The 22,979-nt window shown below is 46.2% G+C and overlaps 1 protein-coding gene across 1 annotated transcript in view; it reads right to left on the bottom strand.

Moving 5' to 3' along the window:
• CFAP54 (cilia and flagella associated protein 54) overlaps positions 1–22,979 on the bottom strand; it is a 3,669,934-nt gene that overhangs the window by 908,066 nt on the left and 2,738,889 nt on the right. The window contains exon 41 of the mRNA XM_069629416.1: positions 17,844–17,996. Coding sequence (XP_069485517.1) covers positions 17,844–17,996 — 153 coding nt within the window. The remainder of the gene's footprint in view (positions 1–17,843; positions 17,997–22,979) is intronic.

Below are 22,979 nucleotides of genomic sequence, written 5' to 3'. Positions count from 1 at the left end.
TGAGTTGGGCTTAAGATCTCTAAAGATGCAAATTGATTGGAAACTGCTTTCCTTTTTTAGATCAATTGCAGACCGCATTGATTATACGCTCTTTGAAGATCTTTTGGTCCATCTAAATCTCGACTCTTCATTACCTTAAGTGATTTTAGGAAAAAAGTAAAGGAGATCTTACTTTATTGTGATTAGAACGAACATACACTGCTCACTAAATCTATGAAGGTTAAGAAAGCCCTTTCATTAAGGGATTGGATTACTACAAGTGATAACATAAGGTCTTAACCTATCCCTACCTCATTTTCCATGTATGGTAAAAAAACAGGGTTATTTGGCTAGATATCCTACGCAGTTCCCTGATGTTAAAACGAGGCAGCACTTCCTCAGACTGCGCCTTAACCTGATAAGGACGGGCTCGGTTCTGAGTAAGTGGGCCTTGTAGCTGTGACACACAGCTCATGGCCTGAATGTATCGATCCTCGAGATTAGACCATTGAACACATACTGAGGTTTTGCCGGAGGACCTGGGACAGTAGGGTACAACGTCTGGCCCCTTTTGTCAACTCTAGTGACCGTCTTTCATCAAATACGTTTTGGGAAAGAATGATCTCAGGACACGAGATGAAATTAACACTGAATGTGGTAAGCATTCTGCAGCAGACAGGAATTCTGGTAAATTTCCCTCCTGTGAAGAATGTGAACTCTATTTTCTCTCCTCTCTCCTTCAAGCTTATTCTTTAGGATTGTGATTTTTTCTTTATCTCTTTGTGTTTTCCTGCTGCCGTTGTTCTTCTGTTATTGAATACATTGTTTTTATTCCCTGATTGTATATATTGTTCCAAATAGTTTGTTTTAAGCGCAGTTGAAGTCTGAATTGTAATGTCTGTACTGTATTTTTAGATTTTGTCACATTGAAATAATGTGTAAAAAACCAAGACTTGATTATATCACAATAAAAAAAAAATAATAATTAAGTGAAAGTGAAAGGATAAGCCATAGTGAACCCATAGGAGGGAGGCTGAAAATAAAGAGGGGTCAGCATTCAGAAGAGGGGGACCCAGGGGTGCAGATTCCTCACTCTAAGAAAAACCAGGAAACAAACTTTCATTTTGTTGAAGAAACTTTTATTTTGCTATTTGAATACGCCGTTGAAGGCAAGAGACTTTCCAGAGAAACAAGACTTGGTCTTCGAGGCTCATGCTAGACTGGAACAGAACTGTCGACTCGTGTTGGGAAAGCTCAAGTGTGTGCTATGCTCCAAGATCCCACCTTACCCTGTGCTCAAAACGTATCGAAGGGAGACCCAAGCTACCCCATTCTGACATATTATTTGTAAATACTTGTTTCTTTCCTTGAAAACCATCACACACCCTTTTTTGAATTAGTTGTAAGGTTTGGCAATAAGTTTCTGAGCATAGGCCCTTTTTATTTTGACTCAACGCCACTAGGACTGCCTTATTTTCATTTGATGGTCAACGCTTGCTCCCATCTTAGATTTAGGTTTAGATTAGGCGTTTTTCCAACCTGCATACAGTTTAATGAACACCCTTGAACTGTGATCACTTGTGTCTGTTTTTACTTTTGCCCCCATGTGTTCTTTGCGCCGGTCGGGTGAAGGGGGCTCCCACTGAAACATTGCCACCCATCAGCCACCAGCAAAGATCGGGAAAAAGGAGCGGTGCAATTGGGATCCTGTCCGACTGAGACCCCGTCTCCTGATCCCAGTTGATCATGAAGGGTGAAGCAAGAGGTGCCTCATCTTGAGACGGGCGTGCTGAGCAGTCAGCATGCTGGAGGCCATCAGGCACAGAACGTGCCGGAACCACCATGCCGAGGTGGTCGAGTTGACCAGAAAGAGTCCCACTGCCTTGCAGAGGGACCTCAGCCTATCGGGCGGGGCCAGGCATGAACATGATAAACAGTCTTTTGCCAAATGGCGTTTGGTGCGCCTGGAAACAAACCTCATTGCTTTTTGGGCTCTGAGGCACATGAAGATGGGGGCGCATACAAAACCTTGGTGGCTGTCCTGGGCTGCTATTGACGGTGCAAACTATGAGACCTATCGGGATGGCAAGCACACCTGTTTTGATAACCTCTAAAGCTGCCAATAGCCCTTGTCCTAGTTTCTTGTCTGCCATGCAACTATTGGAAGGACTTAGTCATAGAAGCTGCTGTCATCACAGAAGAGAGAGGTTGGTGATGCAATGAAAGTTGAATACAGTCAGATGCTACTTGCCCTTATCTGGCCTCAATCGTTTTACTTGTTGGGAGACATGAGTTTTGGTTCTGCCATGTCGTAGTGGTTAGAGTCAAGATCCCTTTTGTAAAGGTATGCCGACAGCTCTGAAGCCTGCATGGCTAATACCTCCACTTGGATACCTTCTTTATAGACCAGCTCTGAGGCAGGAGGGATAACCAGAAATGAAGATATTCCATTAACACTGTTATGAAAGTATCTTTCAGTCGATGTAAAGTCTTCCTACTCCGCTTTATTATCCATGCCTGTTACAGGAGTGGAAGATTCAGTTTGATTTGGAACCTCCGAAACTCTGCCAGGTGTAGTATCCTGTGGTGGAGGTGCAGGATCCTTAGGAGGCTCTGTAGGAACCTTAGGAGGCTCTGACACCATCTGCAGGAGCCTGGGGCATTGAGGTGTGTGTATGTTTGTATGTACCAACGACTGATCTTTGTGTGGCCATAATGCAAGGGTTTCATGATGCAAAGATTGGAGGACACTGTGGTGTGAAAGCGACCCAGGAACTGATCGCACTGAAATTCTGGTGGCCAGGATTGGCTTGTCAGATCCAAGGTTAAGTGGAGATGTGCCATGTCTGTGCTCAAACCAACACCACATGCAGGAAACCCTTGGGGTTGTTACGACCCACTGAGATGCCCCCTTTTCCTTGGCATACCTTGGCCATGGATTTCATTGTGGAGCTGCCACCCTCAAAGGGTCACACGTGTATAATGGTGGTGGTCGATTGTTTCATGAAGATGGCACACTTCGTTCCTTTCCCCAAGATACCTTCAGCTGTTCAGATGGTACAGGATTTTCTCCATGACATATATCGTCTACACGGCCTTCCTGAGAAGATTATTTCTGACCGTGGATCTCAGTTCTTTTCCTTTTTCTCTAAGCATTTGGAGATACACCATGCTCTAAGCACCAGATACCACCAGCAGACCAAAGCCAAACAGAGGACTAATCAAACACTTGAACATTACCTATGTTGTTATGCCAACGCTTCTCAGGAAAACTGGTACCCGAATCTGGACGTGGCGGAGGTGGCCTACAACAACTCTTTGTATTCAACCATCGCTTGTAGCCCTATTGTACCTTCGGGATACATCCCAAAGTGGTCCCGTTCTGACCGTTCTGACCAATTCTGCCCAGTCATCTGCTGATGACTTGGTTGCCAGGATCCCATTGCAACATCGGTACCCCATGGGAACTCTAGAGGAGTCTAAGAATCGAATGAAGGACTATGTGAGGTTGCAGCATTCCATGGGCGCTGCCATTGTGGGCGCACCATGCAAGCGCGGATTGCCACGTTCCTCGCTTGGCGCATGTGTAGTGTGTTTAAGGCGCTTGGCAACCACAGCTTGTGGTGCAAGCCTCATTCTGATGTCAGCGCTAGAAGTGCTTCCTGCAGTGCCCGGCTACTTGCGTCTTAATGCAGTTGCTCCCTGCCCTGTGTTGCACTCTTGGAGTATTGTGTTCCTTGCTCTGTGATTTTTGCCTTGATCTTCTGCATTCCTCGTCTTCCTGCCGTCTCCTGGCCCTGGCTGCTGGCCCCTTAGAACCTCCTGCCCTGTGGTTCTGCCCAGCCCCTCCTTGCCTTCAGTACTCTGCTCTGCCTTCTCGGTTTCTATTTTTATCTCCCTTCCTGCCTTATCTGCTCCAGCCTGTCCCTTGCCAATTCCTTCTTCCAGTCCCTAGATGACCTTGCTGATTTCATCTTTTTGACTGCAGAGACCCCATTTGGACCTCATCATTCTCCAGAAATCCCTGGCAACAGTCTACATTCCTCTCAGAGACATTGACTTTGGACATAAAGACACAGCCTGGCCTTCCCAGTCAGTGCTTGCACTGTTCCTGCGCCACGGAAAATCCTGGGAAGAGCCGTCCTGTGGTGTGGGAGCTGATTCAGGACTCCCCAGTCGCACCTGGTGAGTCCTGGGTTGGCTTCTCGCATTGCACTAACTTCGCAACATTTGACAGACTGGTGTCAACAGCACAAACATCAGGAAAACTAGGTATGTAGCGTCAGTGAGATGTATTGCTTAACAGACGTAACCCATCAGTATTGCAAAAGTATTAGCAGCCTTCAGAGTGGTCACTGTTTTGGTAACAATCAGTTTGTCAAACTCATCTGCCTGCTTACCCTCCTTATCCTGAGCAATCGAACTGGGATAAAATGGGTTGGAGTGATTGCTTGATGGTGGGGCTGCGTCAGGTCAGGTGGCGTTTACCTTTTTATTGAATTATTTCACGCTTTTTGTCGTCGCCAATATAGAAACTCTGAGAAGATCTGTCACAGACAAAGTGCTGTTGTGGAAAAAGCATCCAGTATATGAAGCTTCCGGTAGATGAGGCTTCTAGTGTACAAGGCTCTGTCATAGACAATGCTTCTCATGGACACCGGCTCTTATAGAGTAGTTCTCTCACAGACAAAGTTTCTCTTACACTTGTCTTTGGGAGGCTAAGCCTCCTGTAGACAATGCCATATCACAGACAAGGCTTCTCGTGGATATGTATTTTCATAGACAAGCCCTCTTGGGGGTAAGGCTTTTCTTGCAAAAGGGCTCTTATAAAAAAGGCTTCTCAGATGAAGACTCTTGTGAGGCATGTCATATATGAGGCCTGTTAAAAGCAAGTTTCTCAGACAAAGATACTCATAGACGAGGTTTGTCATAGTCAAGGCTTGTCATAGATATGCCACCTGGTGGATTAGGTTTCTCTTTGATGAGGGCCCTCACCTATGATTTCTCTCACTGACAAGTTTGTTTGGTGACCAGGAGTGTGCTCGCTGACAAGGTCTGTCTTTGCTGAGGCTCTTGTGGACGAGGCATTTGTTGGCAATAACTCTGCTCATTGTTGATACAATATGTATACAAAGGCAGCTGACAGCAAAGATTCTCTTGGTGAGTGCCTGTAATCTTCATGGATGGCAAGTTACAGGACAGAAGGTCCCGTAGAAGCCTGCTTGGTAGATGAAAGGGCCCAGAGGTGACCTTTGCCACAGCCAAGGTCAAGCTATTGCCTTTCACCCTTTTATCATTAATTTAGCTTTGCAGATGGTGAAGGTCGGGATATGGATTTTGTAGGCAGCTAAATCGGACAATCACAAACCCATTGATTTCCATGTCCTGCTCACAGGACCCCCAAATGCAGTCAGTTCTCCTCCTGAAATCCTCCAATATAGCTGAATAATGAGTTCATGCTCTTGGACATTCTTTCCTTCGTTACATCCATGTAGATTGTTGCTCCCTTGACTCCTCTAGAAGGCATCTGCTACCATGCGAGTATCCTTCCTCTTGGTCTGGCCTACTAGTGTCAAGTCCCCTCCTCTGCAGTCGATCGCATTTGTGTTTCCGGAAAGCCCCCAATCAGCATTCTGGTTTACTACTGGGGTGTCTGTGCATACTGCCAGCAACTCTCTTACTCCTACAGACCTAGTGGCCAAGACTGCCCTGGTGCTCATGGGCCCTGAAACATCTCCCCTCTTTTTCCCTTCCTATCTTTTAGCATTCCTCAGCTGAACAAATGTAACATCATTGGTTTAACTTGGTAACATGTTTAGTGTTTGCATAATTTCAGTTATAATATAACAGGACATATGTTTTAGGATTGCATGATTGATAACTGTAAATTAATTATTGTACCGTTGATCTTATTACCTGTACTAATGCATCATATGTTTTTATATATTTGACGTTCTGGTTGACATTTGTTTTCAACCAAATAATACAAATTAAAAAATAAAAAATAACAGGACATATGTTATGCAAGTCTATCAAATGCCCAAATACTCCAAACACATACCAGGGATATGATATATGAGATGACATTTATAGCGCACCTATACACAAGTGTTTCAAGGCGCGACAAGAAAAGGGAGGGGAACAAAGGGAAAACAAGACAACAATCTTACTAGGCCAAGTGACATAGAGATTGCGCAAGTGCAGGGGAGAGGGAAGGGGAGGAGTAGGGTCAAAACATCCAAAAACAGTAAGTGCGGCCAGCAGGTGGCAGTGCAGGGGTTGAGTGTAGACAACAAGTGTTAGATATGTGCAGGTAGTGGGACTGTAGGGTTGAAGATACAGCCCCAAGTGCAGGTTTGCCAGAAGGCAGTGCAGGTGTGCAACTGGGAGGGCAGGGACCTTGGCCTGTGGTCCAGAGGGTAGCCAGGTCACCAGTGCAGTATCAGACAGGAGATCAGCATGGAAGAAGAAGAGAGAAGGCAGAAGCAAAGAGGAAAGTCTTGAGCTGCTTCTGGAATTGGAGATGGTTCTGCTCAAGTTTCAGAGAGGCAGGGAGGCTGTTCCAGACGGGGCGCCAGCCGAAGAGAGAGATCTACCCGCCAACTCGTTGCTTGGAAAAGCGACTGACCCTCAAGGAGGTGGAGGTGGAGGAGCGAAGAGCTCGAGTAGGAAGATACTTTAGAAGAGAAAGTTGGAGATATATTGGTCCCAGGCCATAAAAAGGCCTTGTGGACAATGCAAAGGGTCTTGAATTTGATCTTTGCAGCCACTCAGAGCCAATGGAGAGATTTCAGTGCTGGAGAGATAGGATCCAGGGCTTGAGGCCAGGGACAAGTCTCGCAGTCCTGTTCTGGATGAGTTGCAGAGGATGTAGAGTAAAGACGGGCAGATTTAAAAAGAGGCTGTTACAGTAATCAAGCCTAGAGAGAACCAGAGCTCTGGAGACAGTGAGCTTCTGGGGGAAGGAGAGGAAAGGAAGAATACCTCTGAGGAGATGCAGTTGGTAGTTTGACTTCTTAGATAAATCGGAAATGTGAGGAGAGAAGGAGAGTGTGTGGCGTCAAAGATAACCCTGATGTTCTTAGCCTCACAGGTGGGAGCGCGTAGAGTGCCCAAGGGAGGCCAGCCAGAGGGTGGTGCAGGTGTGCCCATGAGGAGAATCTCAGTTTTACTGGCATTCAGGCAGAGATCATTGGCAGCGCACCAATCCTGGATTGCCAACAGACAATCTGGGATGAGAGAAGGAGAAGAGGCGACAGAGGGGAGCATGAAAGTGAGCTGGGTATCATCCGCACAGCACTGGAAGTTGGAGCGGAGAGCAGCAATGTGTTGGGCGAGAGATGCCAGGTATTGATTGAACACCACACGTGGAGAGATAGAGGAGAGGAAGGACCCAATTTGGACCTGGGAGGGTCGGTCAGAGAGGAAAGAGGTCAGCCGGGCCCGAGCCTGATCAGTGATACCCAGGTTATCACAGAGCAGGTTGCGCAGGATGGCATGATTGACTGTGTTCAAGGCAGAAGAGAGATCAAGTAGGATGAGGACAGAGGGGAGATTAGAATCAACGTTAGAGAGCAGATCTTTGCAGATGTTCAGGAGAGCAGTTTCTGTGCTTCTGGCTGCTCTGAAGCCACACTGATAGTCATGGAGACACCCAACAGGTTCAGTGTGAAGATTAAGATGGGAGATGGACAGCTTTTCCAGGAGTTTACCCAGGAAAGGAGTGATAGAGATTGGGTGATAATTAGCCAGAAGGGAGGGATCGGCCGAGGGTTTCTTGAGAAGAGGCTGCATAAGGGAGTGCCTCCAGGGGGAGGGGAAGGTTCCAGAGGCAAAAGAGTGGTTGCAGAAGTCAGCCAGGGCTGGAGCAAGGGTGTCAATGTGGTCCTTGATAGTTTTGGAAGAACAGGGAAGAACCTGTTTAGATGAGGTCTTCATTGATTGGACATGTCTAGAAACCTCGTCAGGGGAGAAGAGAGGAAAGGCAGAGAAGGGAGGGGGGTGGCCAAAGGGGGGCCAGAGGAAGAGGAAGGAGTGGAGGGAGAAGCAGGAGAAGCGGAAAGGGTGGACAGAGGGTGTGTTCCATTATATGCTCAGACAATATCAGCTAATCCCACAATTTACCAGGAATTTGCATGATATAACCATGTGAGCCCCAAGTATGCTCTTGTAAATATACCTTACGACAGTCATTGTCCTCAAATACTTTGGAAGGGACTGCGATGAATCATTCATGTTAGGTTTAGTTCATTGGCCTGATCCAACATGAATGCTTCTCTAGACACACAGTTATTTTCAAAAGCAGCAAGAATCATATCCAGCAATTGTATAGGCGTTTGCTCTAGGCAATAGCCTTATGTTACAATATGCCTCAAGATTGGTTTCTTGTCTAAGAGGGCGCTAGAGAGCCGCCCAAGATGGCTGCTTCCTAGAGAGCTCCGTGTGGCTCCCTATAAATCCTGTCAAAATCCCTTGCTGTGACACCGTTCTCGCCTGCTGCGTGCTGCCCAAAGCGTGTGGGAAACTCGTCTCGGCACAGAAGATCCCAAAACGCAGTTCCAGATCCACTGAGACCCAGCCGACGGTGGCCCGAGCGCTCGTGGCACGGGGAGACGGCCGCCTGCACGGGCCGAGCAGCGAGCGCATATTGCGCACCTCCCAGAGGAGACGACTGGTGGCGATAGCGGAGTGCAGCAGTGTTCGATGAACAAGACCCGACATTGCCCTGGGGGCGCGGGCGGTCTGGACGCCTGGCGGTCGTGTCCAACCTGGATGCTGGTGGAAGGGCCTACCTAGTGGCTTCCGAAGAGGCGGAGCATCAGCGTGGAGACCCCGGGTCCGCTCCCGACAAAGTTAATGTAGGAGCGTCCCGGGTCCGCCACAGCCCCACGACGCGAACGCGCCTCAGGCGCTGGTGGGCGTCTGGAGCCCCGACCAGCCCCCTCAATTGGACGTGTGTTCGTGGGCCCCCGGTCGAGATTTGCAACCGCCGCGTGAGTCCCGCGGCGGCAAAACAAGTTGCCCCCGTCCGCTGGGGCCCAGTCCTACAAAGCGCCCCAGACCAGTGTGGTGGCAACCCCCGCGGCCTACCCTGCTGCAGCCAAACCCCGGGCATAACGACCACCTTCTCCCATACTATTGCCTTCTACCTCCGTAGATCACACTCCGACGGAACCACGCCGTGCGGCAGGAGTGGCAGATCGCTGATCCACTGTTGCAGCAGAAGCACGACGTCTACCCCACCACCCACCCAGCCAGCCAGCTTTGCCGCCAACAGTAAAGGGGCCAAACAAACAATCACGTCCGTAAAGAGTACTGGTCCGCAAGTCTATTAACCTCAATGCATGCGCAAGAGCCAGCTCCAGCCCCAGACTGCCTGGCGCAGGCCAGCCTGCGTCCCTAGTTTACGCTACAAAGGCTCGAATCAGCCACCAGTGCACGTGCAGTGCCTTTAACTCAGAGCCCCTTGAACGACTGCGAACACACGCCGCACTGCAACATCCAAGCGCCAAAAGCACACCAGGAAGATCCATAAGCCATCAGTAGCGAGAGGCCACATAATCCACATCCACATTGGAGGTGCCCAATTCAATTTGCGCAACGGGCGCACAACGCTGACACAAGTCTCAGAACACCGGTGAACACATACAAGCGCTCCTGCAGCACAGCCGGCAACCCAGTAACGGCCTCCGCCAGAGCAGCCATGGGGAAAACAGATAAGTCCCAAAGAAAACTGAACTTTGAGGCTGGCTCTGCAGCAAAAACGCACAACCCCAACAGCAGACCATCATCACCCACACAAGAGCCGCTGAATTTCGATATCAGGGGGATTCTACTTGAGTTAAAAGCGGGAATCGGAGGGTTGGGTTGCAAACTGGACACGCTGTCCTCAAAGGTCGATCAGCTCCAACATCGGCTAGACAAACATGAGGACAGATTAGACGCAGCTGAGCAACGCATATCGGACCTCGATGATGGGGCAGCCTCCCTATCCCCCAAGGTATCTACACTGGAATCCCAGATGAAAGCAGTGTGTGCCAAGAACGAAGATTTAGAGGGTCGCTCACGGAGAAATAACATCAGACTGGTGGGGATCAGAGAACATTAGCTTCAGGGAAAAATGGAAAATCACGTGGAAAAGATATGCAAACATCTATTTGGCGACGGGGTCCTATCCCAACTGTTTGTCGTTGAAAGAGCGCACAGAGTACCCAACGCCAGACCAGTTCCAGGCACAAATCCTCGCCCAATCATAGCAAAACTCCTAAACTATAAGGACCGCGATGCAATCCTCAGAGCGGCGAGAGAAAAAGGCAACCTCCAATATGATGGAGATCAGATCCAATTCTTCCCTGACTTCTCTCAAGCAGTACAGGCGCAAAGAAGAACATTCACAGCCGTTAAACACCGTTTACAGGACAACCAAATTCAATATTCCATGCTCTTCCCCGCCAAACTCTGTATCCAACACGAAGGGAGGTCTCAGTTCTTCAACACACCAGAAGAAGCCAATGATTACCTTGACCGGGCTGGGTGTAGACCCGGACCCAACAACGCTAGACCACAACTAAGAGACTGACCGAGAAGGGACCCACCATAAAATTACGATACCTAACGCAACAATCAGTGCAACCACCCAATTGCTGCAGTCACTAGTAAACCAATGACACAGCGTCATTCTCCTGTCACTCTGGGAGCCACATCCCTCTTGGAGGGCTACTAGCGCCCCAAGCGCAGCCACGTTGATTCAGTTGTTTACTAGAGGAGGGTCACCGCGGGCCAGTTGGGGGTTGCCCGCGCAAGGGAGAGAAAGTAGTAATAAGGAACCGCCATCATCTGCTCAATCAAGAATCACCACAACCTCATACCTCACCCCAAGATCACAAATCCCTGCTGAGACAATGGACAAACTCGATCTCCAGACGAATCCCACTGAACACGCCCGGCACAGCACCCTCTACCCACCCATCACCTAGTGCCGCCGCTTAAAGTTGCCACTTGGAACATCCGAGGTGGCAATCAACCAACAAAAACCAGGAAAATCCTCCAATACCTCAGAAGACACAAAGTCAGCATAGCCATGCTACAGGAGACCCACCTTCTTCCCTGCGCAAAGCTACAATGGGCCCGGTCATGGGGATGCCATTGGTACTTCTCATCATACTCATCCTACGCCAGGGGGGTGGCCATCTTAATAGACAGGAGAGCCAATTTCAGTCTGATTGAATCCAAGAAAGACACGGAGGGGAGAGCAGTGTTGGTAAAGGGCCTCCTAGCTGGGAAAGAAATTGTTCTTGTAAACTCATATGCACCTAATATCGACAGACCAAACAATTTTGATTGGATCATGACGCAACTCGGGAAGGAGGACACTGCAACGATCATCTGGGGAGCAGACCTCAATACACCACTAGACCCAAGAATAGATAAGTCCCACAACACAACAAGCAGACCGTCCAAAGCAAGTCTCCAAGTCAAAGAAATATGCCACACTTTCGACCTGATAGATACGTGGAGACACTCCAACCAAGACGCCAGAGAATATACATTCCACTCGGCGGTTCATAACACCAGCTCCCGCATCGACTATATTTTGACATCAGCCTTCAGCTCATTCGACTGGGGATCCGGGCAGATCCATCCACGCTTCTTCTCGGACCACTCAATGGTAACACTAGAACTCACATCATCAAATACATCACCATCTAGACACAACTGGAGATTCAAACCAGGCTCACTGGCAGATTCAGTGTTCGCAACTGAACTGCAGCAAGAAATTGCGTCCTTCCTGGAGATTAACCAGTTCTCAGTCAGCTCCGCCGGCACCTTATGGGAAACATTAAAGTGCTTTATCCGTGGAATATGCATGGCGAAGGAAAATGGAATCCTGAAACTGATTCGCTGAGAGCTGGCAGAGAGCGAAAAACGTCTAAAGGATCTCTAAATCAAAAACAACGCCTCAATTGAACCACAGACCCAAGCAGACTTGAAAGGAGAACTTTTGAGATTCAAAGGGAATGCGGAACGAGAACAGAAATTCCTCGGGCACAGGCACCAGATCCGGCAATATGGTGAGGGCCAGAAGCCAGGAGCGTTGCTGGCCCAGATGCTGACAATCGACAAAAAACCCACTCGAGTGGAATACATCTGTGACGCCAATGACAACCGAGTCTACACGGAAGGAGGCATTGTCGAGGTGTTTCGTAACTTTTAGCACCGACCCCGAGTTGCTCCGAGACTTTCTAAACGACACCGAACTGTACTGGGTGGCCGAGGATCTACGTGAACCCCTGAACGCCCCAATAACGTTGGACGAAATCCATGAGGCAATCAAACAGCTCCCGAACACCAAGGCGCCCCGCCCAGACGGGCTCACCGGAGAATTTTATAAAGCACACGCGAATATCATAGCTCCACTTCTACTTCAGGTCTACGAGGAAGCCACAGAGCGGGGAATTCTACCACCTACCCTGCGAGAGGCCACTGTGATACTACTACACAAAGAGGGAAAACCCCCTGAAGAATGTGCATCCTATAGACCAATCTCCTTGATTAACCTGGACAACAAGATTCTGGCCAAAATCCTAGCAACTCGACTGCTTCCTATAATGCCAGCACTTGTGCTGGGGGACCAAGTCAGATGCATCCCAGGACGCAATACGACGTATGGCATTAGGAGGCTTTTCGGCGTCATTGAGGCACTGGATCCGACACAGCAGGCAATAGCTGTGCTTCTGGACGCCGAGAAGGCCTTCGACTCTGTCGCATGGCCCTTCCTTTTTGCAATGCTCAAACAAATGGGGCTAGGGAATTTCTTCCTTAAGCTGGTCTCACTGCTCTATAACAATCCGACATCCTATATCAGTCTTGGCAATACTAGATCCCCCAGTATCAGGCTAGAGCGTGGTACGAGACAGGGATGCCCCCTCTCAGCCCTTATCTTCGCCCTGGTGATGGAGCCCCTGGCTTCCAGATTGAGAGAGTACCAAATACACCGAGGCCTTACACTAGGTCCCCACAAACTAGTGGTCTCCCTATATGCTGATGATGTCATGCTGTTTGTCAGTGACCCACAAAATAATCTTAACCCGATAATGCACGAAGTGATTAGATTTAGCCAAGTCTCTGGCCTCAAAACTAACCATTCATAATCAGTGGTGTTCCCATTAACGCCGAATACCATTGAATTCACAGATGATCATGGCTTCAAGTGGGAGAGCTCAATGGTCCGTTATCTAGGTATTTATATGTCCCTTAGTTATAACGATATATTCAAGGACAACTATATGGCAACACTTAACTCCCTACAAGAACGGGTCCAAAGGTGGAAGTCTCTCCCGTTGACGCTCTGGGGTAGGGCCTCACTCATCAAAATGGTTATACTTCCCAAACTCCTTTATCTATTCACAAACATTCCGATACTTCTCCCAAGGGCATTTTTCCAAAAACTCAAAAGCCTCATATTGTCACTTCTATGGGCAGGGAAACCAGCACGAGTAGCCCACAAAACATTCACCTTACCCACATCAAGCGGCGGCCTCGCACTTCCAGATATGGAGAAATACTACTGGGCAGCCCAGGCACAATTTCTAAGTCATTGGTATACTATACACTTCATACGTCCGCATGTCCAGGTGGAACGCGCCCTTGCATCCCCTAACTTGCTGCAAGCCGTCATTATCAGCCACATCCCAGTACCACATAACACGCTGAACACAGTATTATCCACCTATGCAATCCAGGCGTGGACTGGGAACTAAAAGAGGCCCTGGAAATAATTACTGGGGACCAAAAGAGGCCCTGGAAATCATTTTCAAAGTGGCCCCATTTTACACATTTTCAGCAAGCCCAACCCTTTTCCTATGGGAACATTTGGAAATACCACACAAAAGAGGACCAGCGTGCAGAGGCCCACCGGGAAATCTCCAGAGTTCCCTATAGGCTAGTCCACCCCTGATGCAATCTGGAAAAAGATTGCGCAGAAGTACGATGTGAACATAAGGTTCTCCCCTCTGCTACCAGCCAAATTTATCCCGGGAATCCCCCTAACAGCGGAAAAAGTATTTCTCAATTGGCTCATCAAACTAAACATCCAATCTCTCGGCGACCTCTTCCCCGAGGGTATGTTCCTGACTCCACAAATGGCCAAAGAAAGGGGAGGTACCACCCCACTGGACACGTTTCTATAGATTACGATACACATTGCAAGGTATGTTCCCATCATTCCCTACACAACCTGCAACGTGGGACCTACTCCATAACGTAATTCAGGCGAAAGGCAAAGGGAGGTTAGTGTCATTATTATACAAAACTCTATTAACAGACACAGTCAGCACTGACCCCCGAACAAAGGCAAGGTGGCAAACCGCTATTCAGGCAACAATTTCCAATGTGGATTGGACATACATTCTCCGTCAGACCCAGAAGGTCGCATTAAATACACGCTATAAACAAATTCACTTCAACTTCATACACCAGACCTACCACACTCCAGTAAAAAGCCATAGACACCGCCCAGAACTGTCAACACAATGCTTGAGGTGCGGCGCCGCGGTCGCAGATTTCATGCATTTAGCGTGGGATTGTCCCGGGGTACATCGCTTTTGGTCTTCTGTTCTGCAAACCACAGCAGAGGTGGTGGGTGAGGAGCTGCCCCCTGCCCCACTGGTGGCACTTCTTGGTTTGACCAAAAACCTACAACCTGCAGTGAGGAAACTAGCAGCCCTTTTATTGGTACTGGCACGCATGAGGGTCGCAATGGCATGGGGCCGTGGCCCAGCCCCGGCTGTTTTAGCATGGAAAAAATACATCCTATATTGTCAGGATATGGACACCGAATTCATACGGACACTACCGCTACATGCGCGTCCCCCTGACATTTGGGGCCCCTACACGTCATACTTGTTAAACACCGTCGTATCATCAGACTCCCAAACTCAAGCTCCATGCTCAGTCGAGGAAGGGGAAACCCAACCAAGGAGGTCGCAAATAACTGACCAAGATAAGGGGAACCAGCAATGAACTAAGAACTGATACGATGTGCGGCGGGGGAGGGTGGTATTACGAGCATAACAGATGGCACGTTGTACTTGTTATGACTGCACCCGGTTGGTGCAAATGTATGTGTTTGTAGTTGTAAAACGCAAAAATAAAGTTTAAAAAAAAAAAAAAAAGGATTGGTTTCTTGCCTAAACAAAAATTCAATACTAATGAACTGTGCATTCCTTGTAAGACCTTCAAAGATTCTAAGGTTTTTAACTTATCTGAGCTCTGCAGAAGAGCTAAAAGTCTATATAGAGAGACATTAAAAACGCTATAACAGTATCGTCAAAGCTAAAATAATTAGGGACAGTTAAGCAAGTAGGGGAAATAAACAAATCAATTTAAGGGAATTCTCTTCTCATTTGATATTTCTCACCATACAGTACATTGTGACTCAATGATAATCAATTTTATATTTTAAAATATTTCATAAGGAGGAGCTCCTATTGAATTTGTTGTTGCCTCTAAACAAATCTCCCTAGCAAGAAGAGTACTGCATGGGAATGTTTTCAGTAATTAAATTAAATGGCATAACAGACCTCTACTGCCAAGGCGATTTGGGGCAACATGCCTTCACGAGAGATTTGAGATCAATTCTTTGATTTCCTGGAATTGTGATGAAACTACATATTTTGTGTTTGTGGCTGAAAAATGAAGCACCCCAAGAGAGGGGATCTCAATAGTAAAATGACAGATGGAAACAAGCAAAAATGGAACTGGTTGAGCATAGTTGGTCATGCTTCATTAAGTAGGTGTGGTATTTCAGTTACATTGCAGAGTCCTCTAGAAAGGCCTACAGAAGCACTGCTAATCTCAACCTGCCATGGCAGGTAACACACAAGTGCAGTGTTGATGAAAGACAACATCACAACACCCTGCTCCTTGCAGGTTGGAAGTGGAAGAAGGCTGGAGAAAATAACATGACCTGGGAGGCACTTATGCTCTTTTGCATTGTCTTACTGTGTTTAGAACAATGAACTTTAGAAAATAGGTATACTATGGGACAGCATCATGAAGTACTACACAGACAACAGCTTTAGAATTCAAAATAAACACTTTTATTAACTTAAATGTCAGGATGGTAAAAGGCATAACTTGCGCTATGCTGAGGTGTGATTTCCCTACCTAAAGGAAACTAAGGAAAGTCTGAGTCCAAGAGTTCAACTCATGAATCTGTCTATGTCCCAAGCCTATACTTGTCCTCACAACTAAATCTGTTCAATGTGTAGGGATTGTCAGCAACCAAAAAGAAAACAGTGTTTAACACAAAGTTCTGAGCTTCTTCCAGCTCGCAACGTCCATTAAGCTCCCTTCCCCAAGCATAATATGGTTTTGCCTGGATTTAAAGTTAATTGTTGAAGTTCTATTCTAGAATTCATCATGTAGTGGTGTTGGAATTAAAGTTCGGTTTCCCTTTTAAACTCAATGGGTAATAGATCTGCTTGTTTGTAAAGTTTTCATTCAGTTTGGTGTTCAAGCATGGGTTGTACTCGTAACACTTTTGACTCAACCCGATATTTAAAATTCTTAAGTTTGCTTAGATGTGAGCTTCCGTTCCCTTTCTGGGTTCTAAATGTCTTAATGGTGTTTATTTACAAGGTTTTGATTCCGTTTTTTTTATTAATTATGAGTTTTGCTAAGGGCTCATTTGTGCTTTCTCTGATCTTTAATAAGCGTTTGTTTCACTTGAATTGAATTGCCCAGTGTTCGGAGACCTTCGAAAACATGGTTCTTGACACTCATGACCACTCCGATACAAAGTATTCTCAGCTCTTCCCAACTCTTTGGTAATTGACAATGAAGGATCCAAAACTTTCAAAAATGTGCCCATTCAAGGCACATAACCACTCTGATACGAACTATTCAGCAAATAATAAAGTTCACCGGGTTTCCCATTCATTAGAAACTTACTAGTCTCTTTCACTGTACTTGTTGCAGCGCGGATTACACAGCATTCTACTTTTAGTGTCAGGGCTCCAGCTCCTGCCCTCAGACACTCTGGTGTTGATCCACCAAAACAGAGGAACGAGCACTTCGAGCAAAGGGGAGAGGGACAGCCGTTCCAAAAGGCTTTCTTCACCTTATTCAGCCTGCTCCAGGGAGTCCCTTGTCCCACGCCACGCTTCCATGGACCGCCTCTCTCCGTAGTCCCCAACGTCTTAACGTCCTGCTCCAGCTGCTTGCACAGGCCTCTCTGCTTCTTCTCTCGTCGCTCCTCGACCAGCACTCCTACTGTCAGTCCTCCTTGTTGTCTCCATTTACACACCTGCAGCCCTCTGACATGCTGCAGGTGTGAATGTCCAATTAACCTTGCCTGACCACAATCAACGGGACATGCATGATCTTTGCAGCTCTTAGCAGGAATCTTCCTCGTCCCAGTACCAGAGTGGTAAAAGAGCATAGTCGGCATTGCTCTTAGTTGCCTCTTTTTCGCCGCAGTACTGTCAAGTGTCAGTTGTGGAGAAATGAAGGGAACTGGCTTATAACAGCCCAGGAAGGTTTGGGAAGGGTTGGGTTGGTCACTAATAGGGAAAGGGGCATACCATGTCTCACCCAGGGGCACCCCAGTCCCCAAGGACCCTCCACCCAGGTGATCCTTCCTCGCGTCTCTGCCCCCAGGGTCGGGATCCAATAGCTATGGCCTTTCCTTGGCCAGCCAGCGCAGAGGATCCAAGGGGTCTAGGAGTGAGAATACACTCGGGTTTCTCACAACTACCATTTGTCTGACACATGAATAGGAAAAACAAATTCACCCGTGTTAATGAATTCAAAAGAGAGCACTAACAGTTTTCAACAGGGAACGTGACAACATTATACATTACCTTGAAAATGAGAAATAAAAAGCGAGAGCAGTTTCCTGCTGTGCCTGAGAGCTCTGCTTGGGTATTTTGACTTTTTCAGACTCTCTCTGAAACACTTCAATGAATCCTTTACATCTAAAGGGACACAAACTAATGCCTTTGCTTGCTTGCCACCTGAAACAAAACAAAAAGTTGATCAAATTATACAAATGTTTTTTTTTTTAAATATCAGAAACCACTCGTGACATACACATTCCATAAAGAGGAATTGTAGATGAAAAAATTATTTTTCAGGTTCTTTTGCATGATGGTTTTTGAAAATGTCTTGATTCTAGTTAAGGCATAATAAATTATAGATACCAGTTTTATATTATACATGCTAAATATGGTACTGAATCACCTTCTTCCTCTCTTTAGGGACATGTATAGATTTTGAACATCAGCATATCTTCATAACTACTTTTGTGCTATATCGTGCTTCTTCTAGCCAGGAATGTTTCTATGGTGTTACCCTCTTAAGGTGAATGTCATTATTTTCCAAGTAGCTATTTCAATTTATTACGTGGTTTGTTTTGAGTACATACAGAGTTCACTTTTTGGCACAAATATATAACCATCTGGCGCATCTTCTGGAAAGGTCGGTATGCTTTTTAATTTTCAATAGGAACCATTTTACTGTCCATTGTTCAAATTTGTTACTGTTTTTGCAGTCCACTATTATTTTGATGTTAACATAAGTGTTGTGATGAAGGACTCAATGGTTGGAAATGCATTGACTAACAGTGTCTGCCCACTGACAGTCGTTGAAGAAGATGTAACCACATTAAACAAACACTAAAATATGTGAAAAATCAACAGTCATTCGTTATGTTTTTTTACAAAATTTAGTAGTGGTGACTATGAAGGTGCAATCAGTACTGAAGAGAACTGCCTCAGTCCTTGATTGACTTTCTTAGTTGATAGAATGGTCCACCATTGTTGGTATCATAGGCTTGCATGCTTGTATTTATTCATGTCCTGAGTCAAGTAAGGATCCTAGGACACTAATGAATAATACCTCTCAGTAGTTGCTCTTCTTCATGAAGGATTACACCCCCTAATAGTGAATGTGCCAATAATGCACAGGCAACAGAAAACAAGCCTTTGATGTGATTTCTAAAATAGGGTTTTAGAGCAGGCATTAGCTCAAGCTTTTCCATCATATTTCTGCTCAGTGTCAAGTAACCCTCAGTAGAGTGGGTTTGTCCAAAAGTAGAACTCTTGCCCACGGTGTCTATAGACTCCATCTGGAACTCACTGAAGACTCATGAAGTTGCCATATGCCTGGGGATGCATGTTGTCTCATTAAAATTGACTGTGGCTTGGCAGTTTGAGACAGATTGATCTTTTTTTGACAGGAATGCATGAATTATAATAAAGCTTCCCCCGGTTTGCAATGGCAGAGAGAAGTTAAAAATACTAAGACCTATCTTCGCGCAATTATTACATTTTTATACTTTTACACCAATGGGCATGACTACATTCGTCCTCTCCTCAAACATTGAGCCCATGACCCTTACTGACCACAATATGGCGACGGTGCGATTGAAAGACTGGTCTTACCACAGCAAAACCTATCAATGGCAGCTTCCGCCAGGCATTTTGCAGGACCTAGGGTGCCTGGAGGACTTAAAAGGGGCAGTTTGTCAATACCTTATTAATTACCGCCCGAGGACACCTCAGAGGGCATACATTGGGATGTGCTGAAAGCGGTTGACAGGGGGAGTAATCTTGTAAAGCGCTGCAGCGCTGAAATGTTCTTGGGACCAGATGGAAGAACAGCTTTTGGGAGGAGTAAGGATAGCAGATGAGACCTATGCCGAAATCCCGACTAAATGTCATTTTAGGGCACAGACCGTAGCCAAGCATCAGCTGAGACTATAGAGGAATCAAAAAGTGGAAGGCACTATGCTGAGGGTCCGGCACAAATTCTACAAGCAGGGGAATGTACCAGAGACACTTCTAGCGCACCTCCTTAGGCAGCAGACGAGCTGTTCATTAATTCACACTAGTTCAGATGCCATGGGGAAGGAGTGAGGAGATGAGGGTGAGAAAGGGAGCTATTTCATGCCTTCTATACCGAGTTATATACCTCCAGTGGTCTCAAATCTGAGGACATCCAAGCATACTTAGAAGAGGTGGATCTGCCTCAGGTGGCTGTAGGGGCGAGAGAATTCTTAGGAACTCCAATAGATCCCCAGGAAGTTATTTAAACTACTAAAACGCTGAAATCAAATAAGGACCCGATGGCTTCACGGCCAGCTTTTACAAATCTCTGTGTCAGATACTAGCCAAATCGAAGGCCGATGTGTTTAACTCTTTAACAGATGGTGGCCACCTCCCGACCTTAATAACGGAGGCCCAGGTAACCCTACTACCCAAGCCGGGAAAGGACCCCACAATATGTTCTTCATATAGGCCCATAGCGATGTCAAATCTAGATTCCAAGATATTTACGAACATTTTGACCACTAGGTTAGAGATGTTTATGCCTATGCTTATTCACCGAAACCAGTCGGGGGTCATTAGGGGACAGGTTACAGTAGATAATATACAGAGATTCATACATTTAATAGACAAGTCTGGGAGGAACCCGTCACTCACTTTTATTGGTGCTCAATGCTAAAAAAAGCACTTGACCGTGTAGAATGTTTTTTTTTGTGGGAAGTCTTGCGGAAATTCTACTTTGGTCCTAAAATGTCCCAAACAATCTTCTCCAATTGTTATTTGTTTAACTAAGCCATGTAACACTATGTGCATAAACTCACAAAGCATGTAAGACACAGTAGAAAACGATCAACAGGCCTGACTTCTCGCACACAAGTCTTAAATCTTAAATGGGAATTTTCTGTTATGCAATGAAAGCTAAGACTAAATTGTAATAGAATCTAACTGTGTCTTAGAGCAATAGGTCAGATTCAAATGATGGAACTCTGGAAATCACCACTTAAGGCTTTTGCCTGTGCAAGTGACAGTTTCATGCATGCTTCAGGTGTTCTATCATAAAATGTGCTTATTTACAAAATTACTTCTAAACGTGCCAAGTAAAGGAGCATACCCAATATAATTCCACATTTTAACTCCAAATCACAAACATGAAAATCTGGGTGGGAATACAGAGGGCCCATATCCATGCATTTAAGTGGTTTCACGTCTGTCTGAGAACAAATAACCAGACAGACCATACATGTCTCATTAACAAGAATTTATTAGCGGTACATGTGCAAAGGATAGCCAAAACAATAAACAAAATGGGTCTTCACCAAACAAAATAGTAAGGATGAATATTCTCTTCAGGATCTTGGTTGTGTCTCTGGAACTTAACAAAAATAAATGTGTCCCTTGGGGAAAGTGAAGAGTTTGGGTTTTTAATCTCGTCTTTGTGGGTATCCTGGGGTTCCTCAACCTACCTGGACTAATTATCTCTCAGTTCCTCCAACTTCTCCTGTTTCTTGAGGTCCTCCTGGTGCTCCTCAATCTATCTCTGAATATTCTCTTAACTCTTGTTATTTCCCCAACAACTCCTTGGTGTTCCCTTATCTACTCCTGTTTTGCTCATATTACTGTCAGGTTTGGAGAGGGGAGCATCCCACGCCCATAAAAAACAGAAGAGACCAATAGTGTATCAAAAATACTGTTTTATTAGCAATACTCAAACAAAACAGGGATGGTCATGGACATCGGGCGATCTCCAGATTCCTCTCTTTCGAACACAGGCTTGCCACACAGTTTTACTGTGATGTGACACCACAAACAAATGATACATTGATCAATCCAACGGGGATATGATAGGGCGAGTAGTAGGGTAGTGTATATTTACTATATGGGATGAGTCTTACAATTGGTCCGGCGATACTAGTTAACTCTGCCAAGGACCACCTAAGAAAAAGATACATGGGGAACATGTCATCAGGGCGAGTTAAGAGTGGCTGATGCAACACTGTTAAGGTGAACGTGGAAGGTGGATGGGGATTGGTCAAGGGTAGCTTCTCAGCCTTTGCAGGTTGGACAGTTACCAGCACATGAACAACAACAGAGGTGTTGAGAACGGCTCCAAGGTGCTGTGTGTCCCACCAAAGTTACCATTCCCTGATTCCCTAGGCCTCGAGCCAGGACATTTAACTTTCACCTTAGCATTAAACTGTATCTTTCATCCAAAGAGATGGATGGGAACGTAGGTCTCTCTCTGTTCTTGTCTGGCTCTAATGCATAGTCCTTCTCTGCCAGCTGCAAGTCACGTGTGTGGAGACCGTATTTCAAATTATCATGCTCAGTAATTCATGAGAATTTTAGCTGAGTTTACCATAGGTGTTATTATCATCCTAGCCTCTGTAGACTTGTTTGAGCTACTTTCTCCTCAGTGTCAGGTGTGAGCTGATGAGAACCTGACCTTCCTACAACATTTGTTTCCTTGTTGATTTAAAGTATGTCTACCATCTTGGATCTGTCTTTTGTCTGTATTCGTCCAATGCTCGCTCGAACCCTTCCTTCTCCACTAACCTTGGAAATCTATGCGCTTGCTATCTATGCTGATCGAGCTTGGCTCTTCTGCCGACTCAGCAAGACGAGGTCTCTCTACTGTGTTCTGGCGTTGCAATATCTCCCATTCACCTAACGTGACTGCGTCCTCCATCTTGGTTTCAATGGCTACCTACTTCAGTTGTGTTCAGTGTTAATTTGTATTTATTAAATTTATATAGCGCTTTAATCCAAAGCGCTTTACATAAAAACAACATGAATACAATAGAAGCATTAAGTACAATACTTGAGTCAAACCATCAGGAAAAGTAATTCGAACAATTTGCCGGGATCATAGCATAAAGAACCAGGTTAGGGGTAGTAAGGGAGGAGATAGTAAAGAATTGTGAGGAGGGAGGATAAAGTAGGTAGGATTTTAAGGAAGAGCGGAAGGAAGAGAATGAGGAGATAGAGCAGATGGGGGGAGGTAGAGAGTTCCAATGGAGAGGAGCAAGGAGTTGGAAAGATCGGAAACGGGAGGGGGCACAGGGAGGAGGAGGGACAGTGAGTAGGAAATGGTCAGCAGAACAGAGGGGGCAAGATGGAGAGTAGAAAGAAAGGAGGGAGGAGAGGTAGGGAGGGGCAAGATCATGAAGTGAT

The sequence above is a fragment of the Ambystoma mexicanum genome, chromosome 12 (assembly GCF_040938575.1).
Source record: "Ambystoma mexicanum isolate Mex_15411 chromosome 12, UKY_AmexF1_1, whole genome shotgun sequence".
NCBI classification, from domain to species: Eukaryota; Metazoa; Chordata; class Amphibia; order Caudata; family Ambystomatidae; genus Ambystoma; species Ambystoma mexicanum.
Note: the sequence above shows the minus strand (reverse complement) of the source record. Positions and strands in the feature narration are given on the sequence as shown.